The following is a 15,520-nucleotide window of genomic DNA, read 5'->3' on the forward strand; positions in this document are numbered from 1 at the left end:
TACTGGGAGGGGTACACAGCAGGGGTACAAAGTGGTGATGGGGACAGCAGGAGTGTCCTTTGGCCAGCTCACCAACCCTTCCCACAGCCAACTTCTGCTCCTGTGGAACACAGGAGGACCTCAAGCTTTGTAAGGAACATTCTTCATCTCATCCCACAGAGGGGGTTGTGCAAGCTGTATTGCAACAGCTTCTTGCTCAACATCTGTGGGGTAGGCAGAAGGGCTGTTCCAGCTCCTGTGTTTTGGTGCTGCTCTCCATGTGCAGCTGCCAGCAGGGTTCATGGGTGGTGACCAGCCCCTGGTGTGAGGAGCTGGCAGTTTCAGGGCTGTGTCTGATCCCAGAGTGGCCACAGCTGAGCTCTGTCCCTCGGGCACTGGGGACAGTGGCATGAGAGGAGATGAGCCAGGGGAGGTGTGCTGGAGCTGAGCCTGGGGATCTCCTCCCTCACTGCAGGACGGTGTCCCAGCTGCTGGCAGGTGGGGCTGGGGGATGCTGGGGCCCCCATCTGTGCCTTTGTGCTGGACAGCTGCTGGCTCTGTCCCTGCAGCTTCACCCAGCTGTTCCCTGGCACAGGGCTCAAGTTCATGGCTGAAAGGCTTTGATTTCCTAATCAGATTGGTTAGCACATAGCATAAGGGTAAAGTTAAAAATGGTTAAAACTTAAGGCTCTTCTTGGTTTTTTTTTTTTTTTGCTTGAAAAGAATCACTGTTATACTACATTATCCTCCTAAAAAACCCACATTTGGGGTTTTTTCCCTTGGATGCCAGCTCTCATTTTCAACTAGAGCCTTCATGAAAACTTGCTGGTGGAGTAACTCGCAAACAGGGTTGAAAGAAAATAAAAGTAAAATAGTTAGAAAAAAAGGAATGACATTGAGTATCAGCAGTGTCCTGTGCTTGAAGAGAGCAAGGTGATAGAGCTCCCAGGACTGCCATCACCTATGAGCACTTAGCACACCTGTGACCTGGAGACTACCAGGCAGCACAACTGTTTCAGTTCCCTGATAAAATTTGGTAATATTTGGTTTAAGGCATTGATTCCTGGCCTTTTCTCATTTAAAACTTGAGGCTATTTAAGGGCTCTGCTTTGAAACTTTGTCTCAGGTTATTAACTTTTAGTTGCAAACTGAGATAATGTGTAACCCGAGGCTAAGGAAGCCTGGAGAGTCCCTGGTAGCTGAGCGTCTTCAACTTTTGGCGCTTCCTGCTCAAAATGTTTGCTCAGATCCAACTTAAATGTCAAAAGTAATTTGCCTTTTTTAAAGGGGAGGAACTGCTGTAAAACTTCTTTCATAATTTATTGTGTGGAACGATGGCAGAGAAAAGCAGCAACTGAGCACAAAGGACCTCGTGATGCAAGGCCTGTAACAAAGAGGAGTTTAAACAGGGCACAGTGGGGGCAGATGCTCGTGCATGAACTCTTTGGATGCTTGCAAATGAATCATTCGGTTCACAAACAGGAAGATTAAATTTGTCAACTTTGATATGAAATACCTGAGATGTAAACTGAACTTAGAGATGCATGATGGCCCAAACCCACACATGGGGGCTGTGAGCTGTCTTGTCTTGCTGTGCACTTATCTCTGTTTAGTCTCTGCTTAGTGGAGACTAGTTTGGTTTTTTTTTTCAAGATTGCCTCCAGTTTGCAGTAACCATGTTTATGTTAGGCCAGTCAGACAAGTTTACAGCATTTACTGTTAATGACTGGAAGAGGTCGAATTGACTGTGGAAGGCTCAAAGGCTGTTTGAACCTCGCAGTAACTTTCCCTTGTTGTCAGATGCCTGAGATTTGATGCGGATATTTGCCAATCAACTTTTTCAGAGCTTTGGAGGCATTTTAGCTCTTTCCATTCTTGTCTCATTCTTGCATAATTGTTCTGGGAGCTGCTACAGGTGCACAAAACCTCCATCATCCCTGTCCTCCCTGCCTCCTTTGGTGACAGTGCAGAAGACACCCATCATTTCCAAGGGATGAAGGGCAGAATGATGGGACAGCCTTGGAAACACCTTTCACCTGTGGTTCTGCAGCCCAAGTTTCACATGGCCCCTCTCTCCCCAAAGAGAACAACACCAGTTCTTGGGAGCTGGCATCGTCAGTGCCCACAACTGTTTCCCTCTCTGCCATTAGATGCTCATGAGAGTTTAATCCCCCATGCAAAGTGATTGCTGTCCCTCCTGCTTGCTCAGCCTGCAGAGATGAAAATGCCATCAAGATGCTCTGGTTACCCTTCCATACACCAGTACTCAAAAGGAGAATACTCTCTGCTGCCAGTGTTTAAACAAGCAGTTTTGAGGGAATTGCCTTCCTTATGAAACTCAGGCAGGAGCTTTTTGTTGCTCTTTGTTTTCTACGACAGCATATAAATAAAAAATGGTTGGGTGTGAGGGCAGAGAAATGCTGTAGAGCCAGTAGCAGTGTCCCCAAGCCTTCGTGGATGTGAGGCCATTGTGTTTGATTAGATAGCCCATGGCACAAGCTTGAACAGCCCTGCACGTGCCTTCAGAAATAGGAAGTTTGAAATGGGAGATCTTGGAACTTGTTTTGCTTCTGTGCTTGAAAGGAATTTGGTCACACACATGCATATTACCTGATGTTTGGTATTTGTCATTGCTGGGGTCTGAAGATGGTCTGATAGGTGCCTTCTTGGCCTCTTTGCTGGGATCTCTGTTATGCAAAGCCAGGCTGCACATTTATCCTGTACTTTCTGCTACCAAAACAAGGCTGCAGCAGTGATTGTCCCTCCAGCAGTGACACAGAGGGAGAGGGGATGTATTCTGAACTTTTAATATCAAAATAATCAGGCCCCTGATAGAAATTCCTGACCTAGTTGCTGCAGTGGTTTTGGAGCAGTGGGATTGGGCTGGAAGGGGTGTATAGAAAAACTTCTGAATGAAATTAGCCAACACAGATGACTTCACCCTACCCCACACCTTCCTTGCTTCCTAAAGTCTGATGCCTTTCCTACTACTTGGCCAAGATAGATATGCATCACTTTTAAAGCATTTTGCCATGTCAAATAGTTTAAACATTTAGTTTTCTCCTAAAGTATAATTATTTTATGACAGGTACCTGGGTGCAGGTTGGTGGAAGTGGTTTGTCCTGGAGAGGAGAACTTGGGACCTCTCCGCAGGCTGAATTGGCCAAGCAGAGTGAAAAAAAGTTGTTTTTCTCCAAGTTGGCAACTTTACACTATTGCTTCCAGATATAAATGAACTTTGTCTTTGGAAGGCACCTGTGAGGGAAGTGCTTTGAAATGTGCATAAAGGGATGCTTGTATGGTTATCTATTTAGGAGAGTTATGCAGCTATGTTAGCTTTGAGCTGCCCTGTCACATAACAGAGGGCAGCACAAAGCACCTATTTAGAAAGTATAAAATTTGTGCTGAACAAGGGTGGTACAAAGCCACTTCCCCATCTTTCTCCCTAGAAAAGAAGATGTTTTTTACAATGCTGTCGGATAGCAGAGCTTTGTTTGGCAGCTCTTGTGAACAAACAGCGCATTGTTATCCCGCCTTGACGCAAGGTTGCCGCTCGCTAGGAATGTTTCAGGTGTTCCTGATGCACAGACGGCAAACCCAGAGCTTGGAAATGCCTGATCTGAAAGTACTGTGGCTCCAAGATATGATATCTTTCCAAATGTGAGAGCTTGGTGAAGGTAGGGCTTTTGTTCAGCAAGTTTGGTGGCAGTCGTGCAATCTGCTGGTCAGCACTTCCTAGTGCCGGCACTTTCGGAAACACAGAGCAACAACTTTGAACTATTGTGAAAACAGGATTGTTTTTAAGGCTATAAAAAGCATCCATCTTGTTCTTTTTTGGCACAGTTTTTTTGCTCATTTGTAGTCAATGCTCTGAGTCCCTGAAAATCCAAAACTACCCCATGTAAACAGCTCTATTCCACATACAGTGGCCATGGCTTTGTTCCCTGAGCAACTTCTTACTGGAAAACTGCAGGGACCTGCCTTTCTACTCTCCTCACCTTTGGGCAAACCATAGAAAAATCCTTGCACTTCTAATCCCTATTGCAGAATTAGGTGCAATATTAAGGTAATTGTCTTAACAGAACTTGCTGAATTAAGAAAAAAAAAAGCTCTTGGGTGCAATTGAATATGACTATTTCAGTCTCCAAATATTGCAACAGCATTTATTTTTCCTCTCTGCTGTGTCCCATGGCCCACTATGTAGAATGGCAGACTACATAGAAGGCTGTAATCACAAAAACATGTAATATTTGCTAAAATATCACTTGCTTTTTTTCAGAATTTTGCCTTTCTTTTTCCTGCTTATTCTTTATGATTAAAATTTGTAATGGACAAAACACAATGGAAAACCTGGAGAAAAGGGTGAAGAGACACTTGAGTCCCCTGATTGTTAAAGTACCTCTGATGTCATCTTGTAAATTTGAACTACAAAGCACTGACACTGGGATTAGTTTTGGTTCTGTCTTCATGCCTCAACTGATGGTGTAAAATATTAATGAAAAATTTCTCTAACCTTAAAATCCACAGTCTAATTTTTACCTAAGATCTCCCCAACTGCATAGCTAGCAAGAAGAGTTCCTAAAGTCCAAAGATATTTGAATATGAATGGACACCCATGTTTTTCCAGCATTAACTCTTCTAGTCTGAGTGTGTCCCTTCAGTGCTTTCTGCAGCATCCAGCTGTCCTGCAAAGTGCCACCAGAGCATCTTTGCCCAGGGACAAGTGCATTAAGTTAACCCATGGGGCAGAGTGAGAAATAATGCTGCTGCCAATGCCTGGATGCTCCTGCAGGCTTCACAGCCCTTCCTGAGCCATCAGGTCATTTATGTAGACAGCATGATGGGCTTAAATCAGATTTAAGTCAGGAGATGGGGAATCATGCTTTAAAGAATCGATGTAAATTGTGTTCTGTACTTCTATGCTTATTTTCAGAAAATAATTAAAATGTGTTCAGTTACACTTAATCAATAATTCCTAAATATGTTTCAGGCTTTTGGCTTGCTTTGAGTGCACTTAATCATATGCTTTACTTGAGACCATTCTAAAATTTTCTTAAGAAGTAAATATTTAATTTGTTTTACAATTGTGTAGATGTACAAAATTGGAAACTTATTTAAGATGCCTAAACCCCATATGATATGTATTTCTCCAGCAGACTAAAGGATATGTAGTAGATAGACTTTGACTTCTGTGTTTCCTGCTGCAGCAGTTCTGGGATCTCTTTTGAGAACTGCTCCTTGTCATTCCTTAGAGCTTCACAGGGAGCAGCCTGCATGTGACTCTGGTTCCTTATCTTTGCCGAAGGAATGAGAAGATGACTCCCAGTCTGGGAAATGCAGAAGGTGCTCTGCACCTGAGCATGACCTCTGACTCTGTTTGCTTGGCCATCACCTCTGCTGGGCTTTGCTCTGTCTGGGTTCCCAGTTAAGCTTCTGCAGCTGAGGGCTGCACATCACAATGCCAGTCCTGTCCAAGAGCAGGACACAGCAGTCTTGTTCCTTCCTTTGACAGTCTTGAAAAAAGCATTATTGCATGAACCTTGTTGGTGTCCACTTAAAGGAGTCTCTGATTTTTATCTGTCCTGAAGAATGGAGCACATCAATCTGACAATAAAAAGATGCTAATGGGTGTCCAGTTTGATTTTCTCACTGTAAAAATCTGGGGAATAGTGAGGGAGCCTTTCATACACTGGAAAAAACAAAAAGGTTTTCAAAAACTGTTCAAGCACATTTCAACAGGCAGTCATGCAGATTTGGCTATGTCTTCTTTCACTTGTGCAATGACAGTTTCCATGGTTCTCTCTGCTGTCCCTACCCTGTTTTCTTCAGCATTCTCTGCTTTGAAGCTGCCAAACTTCTTTTTGATCTTGCAGCCTTAGCATTTCTTTAATCTCATATTGTGCAGGAGTGTGTGTATATAAATAAACCAGGGAGGCATTTTACAAGAGATTTACAATCTTCTAGCAGAGGTCTTTTAAACTATAACCTGAAAGAGTGGGGCATTGTGGGGGCTGGGTGGAGCAGGATCTTTTCTTGTTCCTGTACTTGATCTTTGATGCAAGCTGAGAACAAATCTCTTTTCCTCTTTGCAGATATCAGCTACTGACCATGTCAACAGAGTTCCAGGATGCTCACCTTGCAGAGGTGAAACCTCTGGTGGAGAAGGAGGAGGTAATTAATCTAAAGCTTTTTAGAGCTTCTGTGTTTTCTGTCAGGACTGCTTTTGCAACTGCACGTGTGTTCTTAGATTTCTTTGAACATATTGTGTGGAAGAAGAACAGAAAAACTGGAGATGGAATAAGAATAGTTCATTGGGTTGGTGTTTTAAATAATGCAAAACTTACCCTAATTATTTGTTCTTGTTTGGTTTTGTTATTTTAATATGATGGTGACATTTTCTTCTTCTCTTATTGATGACAGCTCAGGGTGTCTCTATCTGTATCAAACGATGCCAATTGGGCAATCTCATGTACGTGCCTCTACAACTACACATTTCTCAGTGTAAAGACAGACTTTGCTCTGTCAGCTGCCTCTCTCAGAGAAAGCCTTTTCATTTCCTTTGGGCACAGCTGAGTCCAGAGGTAGAGCTGAGCCCCCTCTTGTCCTGAGTGTACTGAGCCATAAGTTGCAGCCAGCTGGGTGTGTACAGCACACAGCCTGTTGCAGCCACTGGATTTGCAGCACAGAAACATCATCCTACTCTTTTTTTTTTCTTTAACCTGTTGTACTACTTTCCACTATTTATTGGACTTTTTTTTTTAAACCCTATCAACAACATCTGGATTCAGTGTCTGACTCTTGGTAGCCATACTCTGTGCTTTGGTAGGTTCATGGCAAAAAATTAACTGTAATATGTGAAGAAACATCTCAATGTTTTCTTGAAACAAAACTAAGATTTTCTCTTGTTCCCAATGGCATTTTTTTCTTGACAATCATGTATATAAATGTGCTGGGTTTTTTCTGGTCTTATGCACTAGAATTCATTGCTCTATCTACTGCTTTCTTTTTTATTCCCTCCCTCTTTTATGTAAACACTTCAGAAAATAATTCCCACTTGTGACTGCAGTGAAATGGCTAGAGAAACTTTAAACACAGCTCTTTGCCAAGGACATTGCATGAAAGCAGAACTTGTTTGGATACCACTGAATAGAGTGCTCAAACTTTTCAGAAACTAAGACCCCTTTTTAATGCCCATATTGTTCAGAACTACCAAAGCAAAGGAGATTCTAAGATTCAGAAATCCTGTTGGTACTGGAATATCTTTGCTTCAAAGTTCAGAAATATCTTAAAATACTGATTAACTTCCTGGGTTTTGGTACCTCATAGGCCAAAAGTTGTAATCTTAACAAGGAGCCCTACATGCTTTTGTTCATGATGTTGCCTTAAATTTTGTCTGCATGGGGAAAATTAGGACAGAGTTTGATTTCTTCTGTGATCATTTTAACATAGGTGAAGGATGTTAATTTGTTCTGAAAAAGTGGAAAACATTGCCTTGAAGGATGCTCATCACCTATTGAGATGAACAGGGGAGCTGGTTTTGAGTGGGTTATTGGGTGAGGCTCTCTGGAGCTGTGTCCTGGCTTCTTGTGCTTGGGTTTCTGCTGCAGCCAAGTCTTTGTTCCTGAGCAATGATCACCCATATTTCATATGCTGTTGGTGCAGGTGCCAAATACACTTACTCCTTTCAGCCCTCGGTCCCATGGGAGCAAACAGTGGCTGAAATATTTTGTTTAAAAGATCATGAGACCAACAGTACAGCGAGAGTGAAACACAGAAAGCTAAGGCTGTGGCAAAATTATTTCTGCTCACTTAGATCTTAGGTAGTTGTTTACATGTCCAAGACTTTGCCTAAAAGTTACAACTGAGAATTACAGTTTGTACTGCAATGTTTGAGGGTCCCTAAGAAAGCAGCTATGATGCTTCTGACGTCTGTCCTTACTTTATCTGGGCTTCTGAGCCTGAGTGACCTCCTTGCCAGGATTTTAAGCTTTCCTTTTTATCTCAATATTATTTTTCAAGCTTTGGCCTTCTGCACTTTGCAGCATAAAGTGCTTGCTTGGCTGCTCTTCCCTCTGTTTTCTTTCCCCCCAGTGGAAATAAGAGTTTGACTTCTTTCTTCTCCCTTAAAAAAAAAGGAGGCAATTAGAAGACATTTCCTCCTTTGAGGCTATAAGCCTTGGGGAGGTGGGGAGCTTGTCGCCTAACTCCTTTCCTGGTGGAGACCCTTGACAGGTGCAGGAGATTGTCAGTGGCAGCTATGGCAGGTGACAGGGTGGAATGGACCTCTGTGTGTCCAGCCAGCTTCCCAAACACTGCAATGATTGATTTTGGCCAGAATAAGAACCTTCCCACCTTCCACATTACGTAACCAAGTGCCAGTAATGACTGCTTAACTGAGTTCCAAGTGTTCAGTGCATTCTTGAACTGAGACTTCCCACCCTAGGCAGGGCTGAGGCTGTTTGGCTGTCCCATGGCCACAATAAGTGATGCAGAAAAGTTCAGTTTTACTGCTCCTTAGGAGTGTATTGCTCAGAGATTTAACAATAACTGAGGAAGCAGCAGCTTTTGGCCTTCATTTTGCTGGTCTATAATCTAGTATTTTACCGCTTTCATTTCTCCATGAAGATTAGTGGCTTTAAAAGCTCTTGGGAGAATTTTGATGCTCGTCAGAAGAGCTTTCATTGAATGGACAGAGAGAGCTCTCAGCTGCAGAACTGGGGGGCTAGAACACATATCCAAGCATAGATTTCCACAGCTCCAACTTACTTCCATTAATGTTTTCAAATCTCTTCACAGGCCATCACTCGCCTCCTTCCAGACTTCGATGTTCAGGCAAGTAAAACTATTATTCTTTCTTTTTTTTTCTTCTTCCATTTATTTTCTTTTTCTTTTTGCATGAAGGGAGATTGAATTGACATTTGAGAAAACAGCAAGATGTGACCAGAAGGGCCTGCCTGCTTGCCAGGAATGCTGTTACTGTGGGAGAGGGCTCTGAATGGGGCTGTGCTGTGGCCATGTGAAGGGGACCACAGGGGGCCTTTTCAGGCTAGAGCTGAGAAAGTTTCGGTCAAAGCGGGTGGCTGGTTTGCAAGCAGTTCTGTTCTTGCTAGGAGAATGAGAATCTTCAGCAGTGGTGGTGAAAACAATATATTCCCCTCCCACATGGACACACACTTCCCCCAGTTAATTTGCTTTCATTAGCAGTGAGCGTGCATTTCCTCAGAGGAAACGTTCCTCTGGATGAATCCCATTATGCTGTTGAAATTTTCCAAAATATTCCTGAAGCATGTGGGGTGGTGGAAGGTGCTGAACAATCAGTATTGTCAGTAAAAGGAGTGATGATATTTCTATATTTTTATTTAGAGACAGAGCATGCAAGTTCATAGCACAGCGCTAGGTCACATGGAGGCCCTTCACTTTCTCCGAGTGTCACGCTTTTGACAGATGACTTGGTCACTCTCCTGCCATTTTATTGCCATTTGGGCTTTTGACTGAGAAGTTTGTCCTTGCTGATTCTTAGCTGAGACCAAGGAATTGCATGGCTGCAGGAGCCAGGCTGGGATGAGTTGGGGTGGAGATCAGGGAGGGTGAACCTGCCCTGATGATCAGTGGGAGTGCTGTTTTCCCACTGCTGAGGATGAGGATTGTGTCCTGGGAACAGAGGCTCACTGGGTGTCTCATTTTTATCAAGGCATGTAGAAATGGAAGCGGACTGTGCAGAACCAGGGAAAGCTATTCAATTGTTCTAGTCTCTGTCCAGGTACTTGAAGGAAATAACCCTTTTCTACTTTATTGGATGTTGTGTTTTATTAGCACCTGTCTATATTTTTATTCAATGTTGTGCCAGTTGCTTAAAAAATGCAGCCCAAATTTGAGACTTTTCCTTGGAAACCAAGTGAGACAGCTATCTTGAACTTTTTTTCATCTTTCAATGGTTCTTACTTCTACAACAAAGCTGTAGTTCACACTAATCCTGCATCTTGCCCCTATTTTTTCTAATGAAATCTACTGCCTGAGGTCTTGATAAATGTAAGTTAAGATTGTCACCACACAGCTTCTGGCAGGGAGCATGGGAGAAGCTTTCTGTTGGTTCCAGATTGATCACTTGGTCTAAATAAATTGAATCCCAGATTAAGTCTGCTAACAGGAATACTACAGTCTTTTGATTAAGAATCCAGAAGTGACCCATATTTCATTTCTATTCTTGGAATAAATTGCTTGGTTTGTAAACCATGTGTATATATAGATTGTTTTAACTTGCAAGATCAAATTCTCTAAGCCTTTTTGCTTTTTTTTCCTCTCCATGTTTTGGATTAACTATCACTAATCCAGAGCAGTGGTTCTTGTCATTTAGCTATGTTCTGCCAGCTCTTACTTTTTTTAATGATCTATCTTTGTTAAGAGTTTAATCTTTAGTTGTTCTAGTTCAAGAAAAATGTGGAATAAGTCTCAGTGCATTTTGTTAAGAATTGTGACTGCAAAGGAGACTTAGCTTTGGTCCTTAAAGCCACAAGTACCCTCCCTGTGCTTCTTGAAGTTCTTTTGTGGTTGATTTGTGGAAAAAGTGGTTTGGAACTGCTATGAGAGATTTGATTGCTTAGTTCATTAGAGAAATTCCTGTGTGGCCCTAGAGGACCCAGGTCACTCAGGACTGAGGCTGAAGCTCTTAGGGAGCAACCTCTCCTATGAACTATTTGGGAAGAGGATGGACCTGGCCAGGGAAGGAAGTTATTGGTGCTTGGCAGGATGGGACTTCTTATTTAATGCCTGTGTATGGACGTGGATGTCCACTATATCCACTGCAAGTTCCTCCATCCTTCTGGGAGCAAGTTAAGCAGTGTTCAGTTAATGGCTTTGTTTCTGCTACTAGTGAACAGAACTGTCTGTGACGCGTTTTCCCTCCAAGAGTAAAATTTTGCCTAGTTAGTCAGATTTGGAAAAAAATAGATTCTTACATCACATGCAGTTCTAGACAGACTGGAGTTAAACATAGCTTTCCATTTTTAGAGTATGCCCTTTATAGTGGTATATTGCCCTTCTGAATGCACATGTTGCAAGGCATGTGTGTGGTTATTCTCTGGAGGAAAATCTTTGTGAAATTACCAGGGGATGGCCAAGACAAGAAATGAAAGGGCTGACAGCTCTGAGCTGCCTCCAGTCAGTAATTTGTCTGTTATGATGTCTGTGGCACCCCCTGAAAATTGCAGTAAAGGTCTCCTGTGTCTCAAGCAGGGAATGTTCCTGGCCAAACCTGGTTTAGGACAATTGATGATAAACGGTGCAGGGCACGGTGCCCTGGGTGCCTGTGTTGTCTTCATGCCAAGCACATTTTAATTGCATTTCCAGTTTGATATATGTGTGTAGTCTCTAGCTCAGTAGCTTTGGAGCCAGTGGAGCCCTGGCTCCTCTCACTGTGCATATTCCTCCTCCCAGCTGTGTTTCAGTCCATCAGGACTCTGCTTCCTCAGTGGCTCAGCAGAACTTGGTGCTCCAAGTTCTGGTGTGGCAGCTACAGAGATGAGTTTGTCCCCTGCGCTCATGGCCATCTGTATCCATAGGCAGGAAAGATTTGTTTCTGCCTTGCTTCCTCCTCCTCCTGCCTGTTGATGGAGAAGGAAAGAGCTGCAGGGGGGATGAATCAGCTGGAGTAGCCGGCAGGAGGGGTGGGATTCCCAGGTTTGGGGCATTGCAGTGTGCTGTGTGCATTTCCTCATCCTTTGGGACCCTGAAGGAAAGGGAAGGAAAGGGGGTGGCTGTGGTTTGCATCACCAGAGTGAGAGCAGAGCAGGGTGACCCCTGCTAATCGGACTAGGAAGGATCCCTGGGCAGAGCTGTCGCAATGACCTGCGTCAGTTCCTGCTGCAAAGTTTTTGTTCTTGGCTTCCACCTTAGCAGGGTCACTTACATTTACATCTGAAGTATCATTCTTATTAATGTACCTGACTCCCTGCCTGATTTTGGGAAACCTTTTTCTTAATATTGCTAATTCAGAATAGAAATGTTAACTAATAAAAAAAAAAAGGAAATGTGGGCTTGGGGGTTTTAGGAAAAAACAAGCATAAGAAGAATTGAAATTCTGTTTTAGAGTAAAAAAAATCTATTGAGAAAATGCTAAAGAACTTCAGGGCAAAGGGAGTTTGAAATTCAACATTGAAATAACACATTGAACTCCCAAATAATTTTAATCTCCAAGAAATTGAAAAAGAAAAGTGAAAAAATAGCTTATGCAGGTATTACTATAATAAAGTTCTTAAGCAATAAGCATTTAAAATATACTTGCTCCTAGAAATTTAAAAGCTCTTTAAATCTTCTTTAAAAGCTCCAAAGCTTTTCACTCAGTTCTAAGGCAAGAGAAGGGAGGTGTATTTGACAGTCATAATATCATGAATTAAAATAAAAGCATGAAATTGTAATTGAGGATTAAGTATATTTGAAAGCTTTAAAATAATCTTGATGGAATGCAGTATTTTACTTAAAATATAAAACATGACGTATTTAGCAAAATGTGCAGTGTGCATATGCAGTTTTCCTTTTTAGATATCTGAGGTATTTTGGTCGTATATTCCGTACTTGAGAAAACAACTTGTTCATAAACATGTTTCTCCATCCATGTCTTACTTACCCAGGGTAGAGGGGAAGGAATTACTGAGCCCTCCTGTGTGATAACAAATTGTCTTCTCCTTCAAACCTCATAAAAAAATTAAAAGGTCACTTGAAGCAAAAATAAAATCTATTTTAGGATCTACCGGCTCCTCCAAACTGAGACAGCCTCCCTTAAATTGCACACATTGAAAGTATTTTTATGTGTGTGTTTAGTGCACTGAGATAAGACTGCACCTCTGTTAAAGTGAGAGATGTGAACAGATGGTGTGTTTGTCTTTATCCTTCTATCGGATTAGTGTACCTTGGATTTTTTTCCAAGATAGTGTTTTAATACAAATCAGTTGGTGAAGAGCCTCTTACTATAATGTTGATGTTGATTGGGATGTGCTGCCATCTGTTTTCAGTGCTCTGCATTTTGAAAACATCCATCCCTACATCACGTAGACAAATCTCTTGATCTTTAATAGGATCAATAGGGATATGAAGTTGTTGATGTCACCAAACAAACTGGTTTGAATTGATTGTTTTTTAGAACCTTGTGTGCATTTCCCATTAAGAACTTGTGCTACAGGAAAACAGCACAACCCTATTGAATTAGAGGAGTCTCACTGGGACAATAACGAGGAATTGAGCCAATTGTTAAACTGACTGTGTTGTGCCACTTATTGGGAGCATGGTCACCTGTTGTCTCTGAGCTATTTTTAGCTGACACTGAGTTTGAACTGGATCCAGGTTTCCAGCTCCGGAACAGTTCTCTGTGGCGGTCCGTGGGATGTGCAGGTTCAAGGGCTTGGTTTTGTCTACCATGAACAGACCTTTTCTTTCATGCATGAAGGAGGTTGATCCTGAATCTTGAAAGCGCTCCCTGCAAATAAAACAAGTCCTGGATTTTTCACTGTTGTTACTGGAAAGCTCTAGCAATAAAATCTGATTATATGAAATGCCTATTAGTTTCTAACTGAGGAGAAAATAATTTCAATATTCCACACTCAGCAGGAGATGTGTTACACAATAATGCTTACTCTCATTACAGTGCTGAGGTTGCCCAATTATTATTTCTTTAATTAGCTAAGCTTAAGAAAGTAGAATGTGGAAAATATAAATTGCCATCATTATAAATTTCATGTATTATTAATTGCTATATACTGGCACTGCAAGTCTCTTTAGGACTATTGTATTATGAAAGTACCTAAATATGTATTAATGATATAGAATGTTATTGGGGCCCTGAGCAATCTGATTTAGTGGGTGGCATCCCTGTCCACAGCAGGGAGTTGGAATTAGATGATATTTAACATCCCCTCCAGCCCAAGCCTTTCTATAATTATATTTTAATAGTATATGTTAATGAACCACCCAATGTATAATGTACAACACCATATTTTCCACAAAAGCTGAACTTGATGACATTTGTGGGTGATGTAGGAATTCTGTAAACTAAAAGTTGCTGATCTACTTTGGAAATACTAGATATCAAACATTTAAAAGGCCTTGTTTTTTTTTTTTTTTTTTTGTTCAGAATCATTGTGACTTAGACTAATTTTTCATTCTTTTGCATTTACTGAAAAGTTTAATCCTGGCTTTTAGGAAAGAACTCAATTCTGATTCAATTTAGCATAAGTTTGGGGTGTTTCAGCATTTCACGTAACAAAACATTAAATTAAGCTAAACTTCTCAAAATCTGATGGAAACAGCAACAGGAAAGACTGTGCTAAATCCCAGGTCAGAAATTTGGCACTTTGAACATTGTGTGCAAAGGACTTAGTTCATCTTTGATGTCTGACCTCCGAGTACATTCTTCCCCTGGTCAAACCTGGCTCAAATCCTATTTAAGAGTGACATCCTCGTGATTGAGTCTGTTTTGGTTTCCCAGCTGGGCATGATGGGAGTCATAAGCCTATGTAGGAGAGCAGCTTGTCTATATAACCCAGTTCCCTGCTGGGGCAAAATAAAAACCTGCCACCCGTCCTCTGTGTGATTCGCTGGATTTGTCACCCTGTTTTGCCTAAGGATGGTCCTAGATGTGGAAGATACAGCTTACCTGATAAGTAATGCAGTGAGTATGCAGAGGAATGAGTCTCTGAGGAGACAGAGAATCTGAAAATTAGAGTTTTGGGGTGTAGTTCAGAGAGCAGTGATGTCCTGTGTGCAAGGGGGGATAGATTGTGATTTACTGCCTCAGTTGTAACTTAAAACTGATGTAATTGTGTAATTAAAAGGAAAATACATGAAATGTAGAATGGTATTGCCTAGAATATTTATTTGCAACAAAATATGCAGTGCATTCCTTGTATCAAATTAAGGAGCTGAGATTTAGATGGAATTATTACTTCAGATATTGGAACGTAATCAAGCCTTTTAAAAAGATTTTTTGCAGAGGCTGTACACCTCTGATATCTACAGGATAATTTTTTTGATAGATTTGAATTTAACTTGGACTTTGCCTCTGAGTGTTACTGCATGGAACCAGTCAAACAAGCCCTGCAGCAGCAGGCAGTGCACTGCACTGAATGCCATGGATCATATCTGTGTCCTGTGCTGTAAATAAAGGATTCTGGGGAGATGCAAAGACTGGCTACTGCCCATATAATCCCTTGATAGTTATGTGAGTGCAACCATACTGTAAATAAGTGTCAGAAATAACTGTTGCTTTGGGGTTCCTTTGATACATGTTGGCAAAATACCGAATTGTTTATACCCATCTGAAGTCCAAGTGGAAAAGAAACAAAAAACTGTTCCATCTGTTGTGTAAGTCACATCTGATTTAGAGACTCAAAAGATGGTGCTCGTGGGGACTTTGGTTTGTTAATGAATGTGTCCTTGACTTTGAGATCAGTAAGCAGTATAAACTCCTGTTATGCCAAATAATAGCAGTTTACATTTTAATTTTTTTTCTGGTAGCCATCAGAATAATGTTGTGGTAATTTTGTTCTAATAG

General features: G+C 41.7%; 1 protein-coding gene across 1 annotated transcript in view; it reads left to right on the top strand.

Annotated features, from left to right (window-relative positions):
* The window catches only part of NDRG1 (N-myc downstream regulated 1), a 74,679-nt gene that overhangs the window by 41,659 nt on the left and 17,500 nt on the right, over positions 1–15,520 (top strand). The window contains exons 3-4 of the mRNA XM_054270362.1: positions 6,072–6,150; positions 8,776–8,811. Of these exons, the coding sequence (XP_054126337.1) occupies positions 6,072–6,150; positions 8,776–8,811 (115 nt within the window). The remainder of the gene's footprint in view (positions 1–6,071; positions 6,151–8,775; positions 8,812–15,520) is intronic.

Source organism: Melozone crissalis, unplaced genomic scaffold (assembly GCF_028551555.1).
Source record: "Melozone crissalis strain CALT ecotype California unplaced genomic scaffold, PUWL_Pcris_2 ptg000002l_1, whole genome shotgun sequence".
In the NCBI taxonomy this organism is placed as follows: Eukaryota; Metazoa; Chordata; class Aves; order Passeriformes; family Passerellidae; genus Melozone; species Melozone crissalis.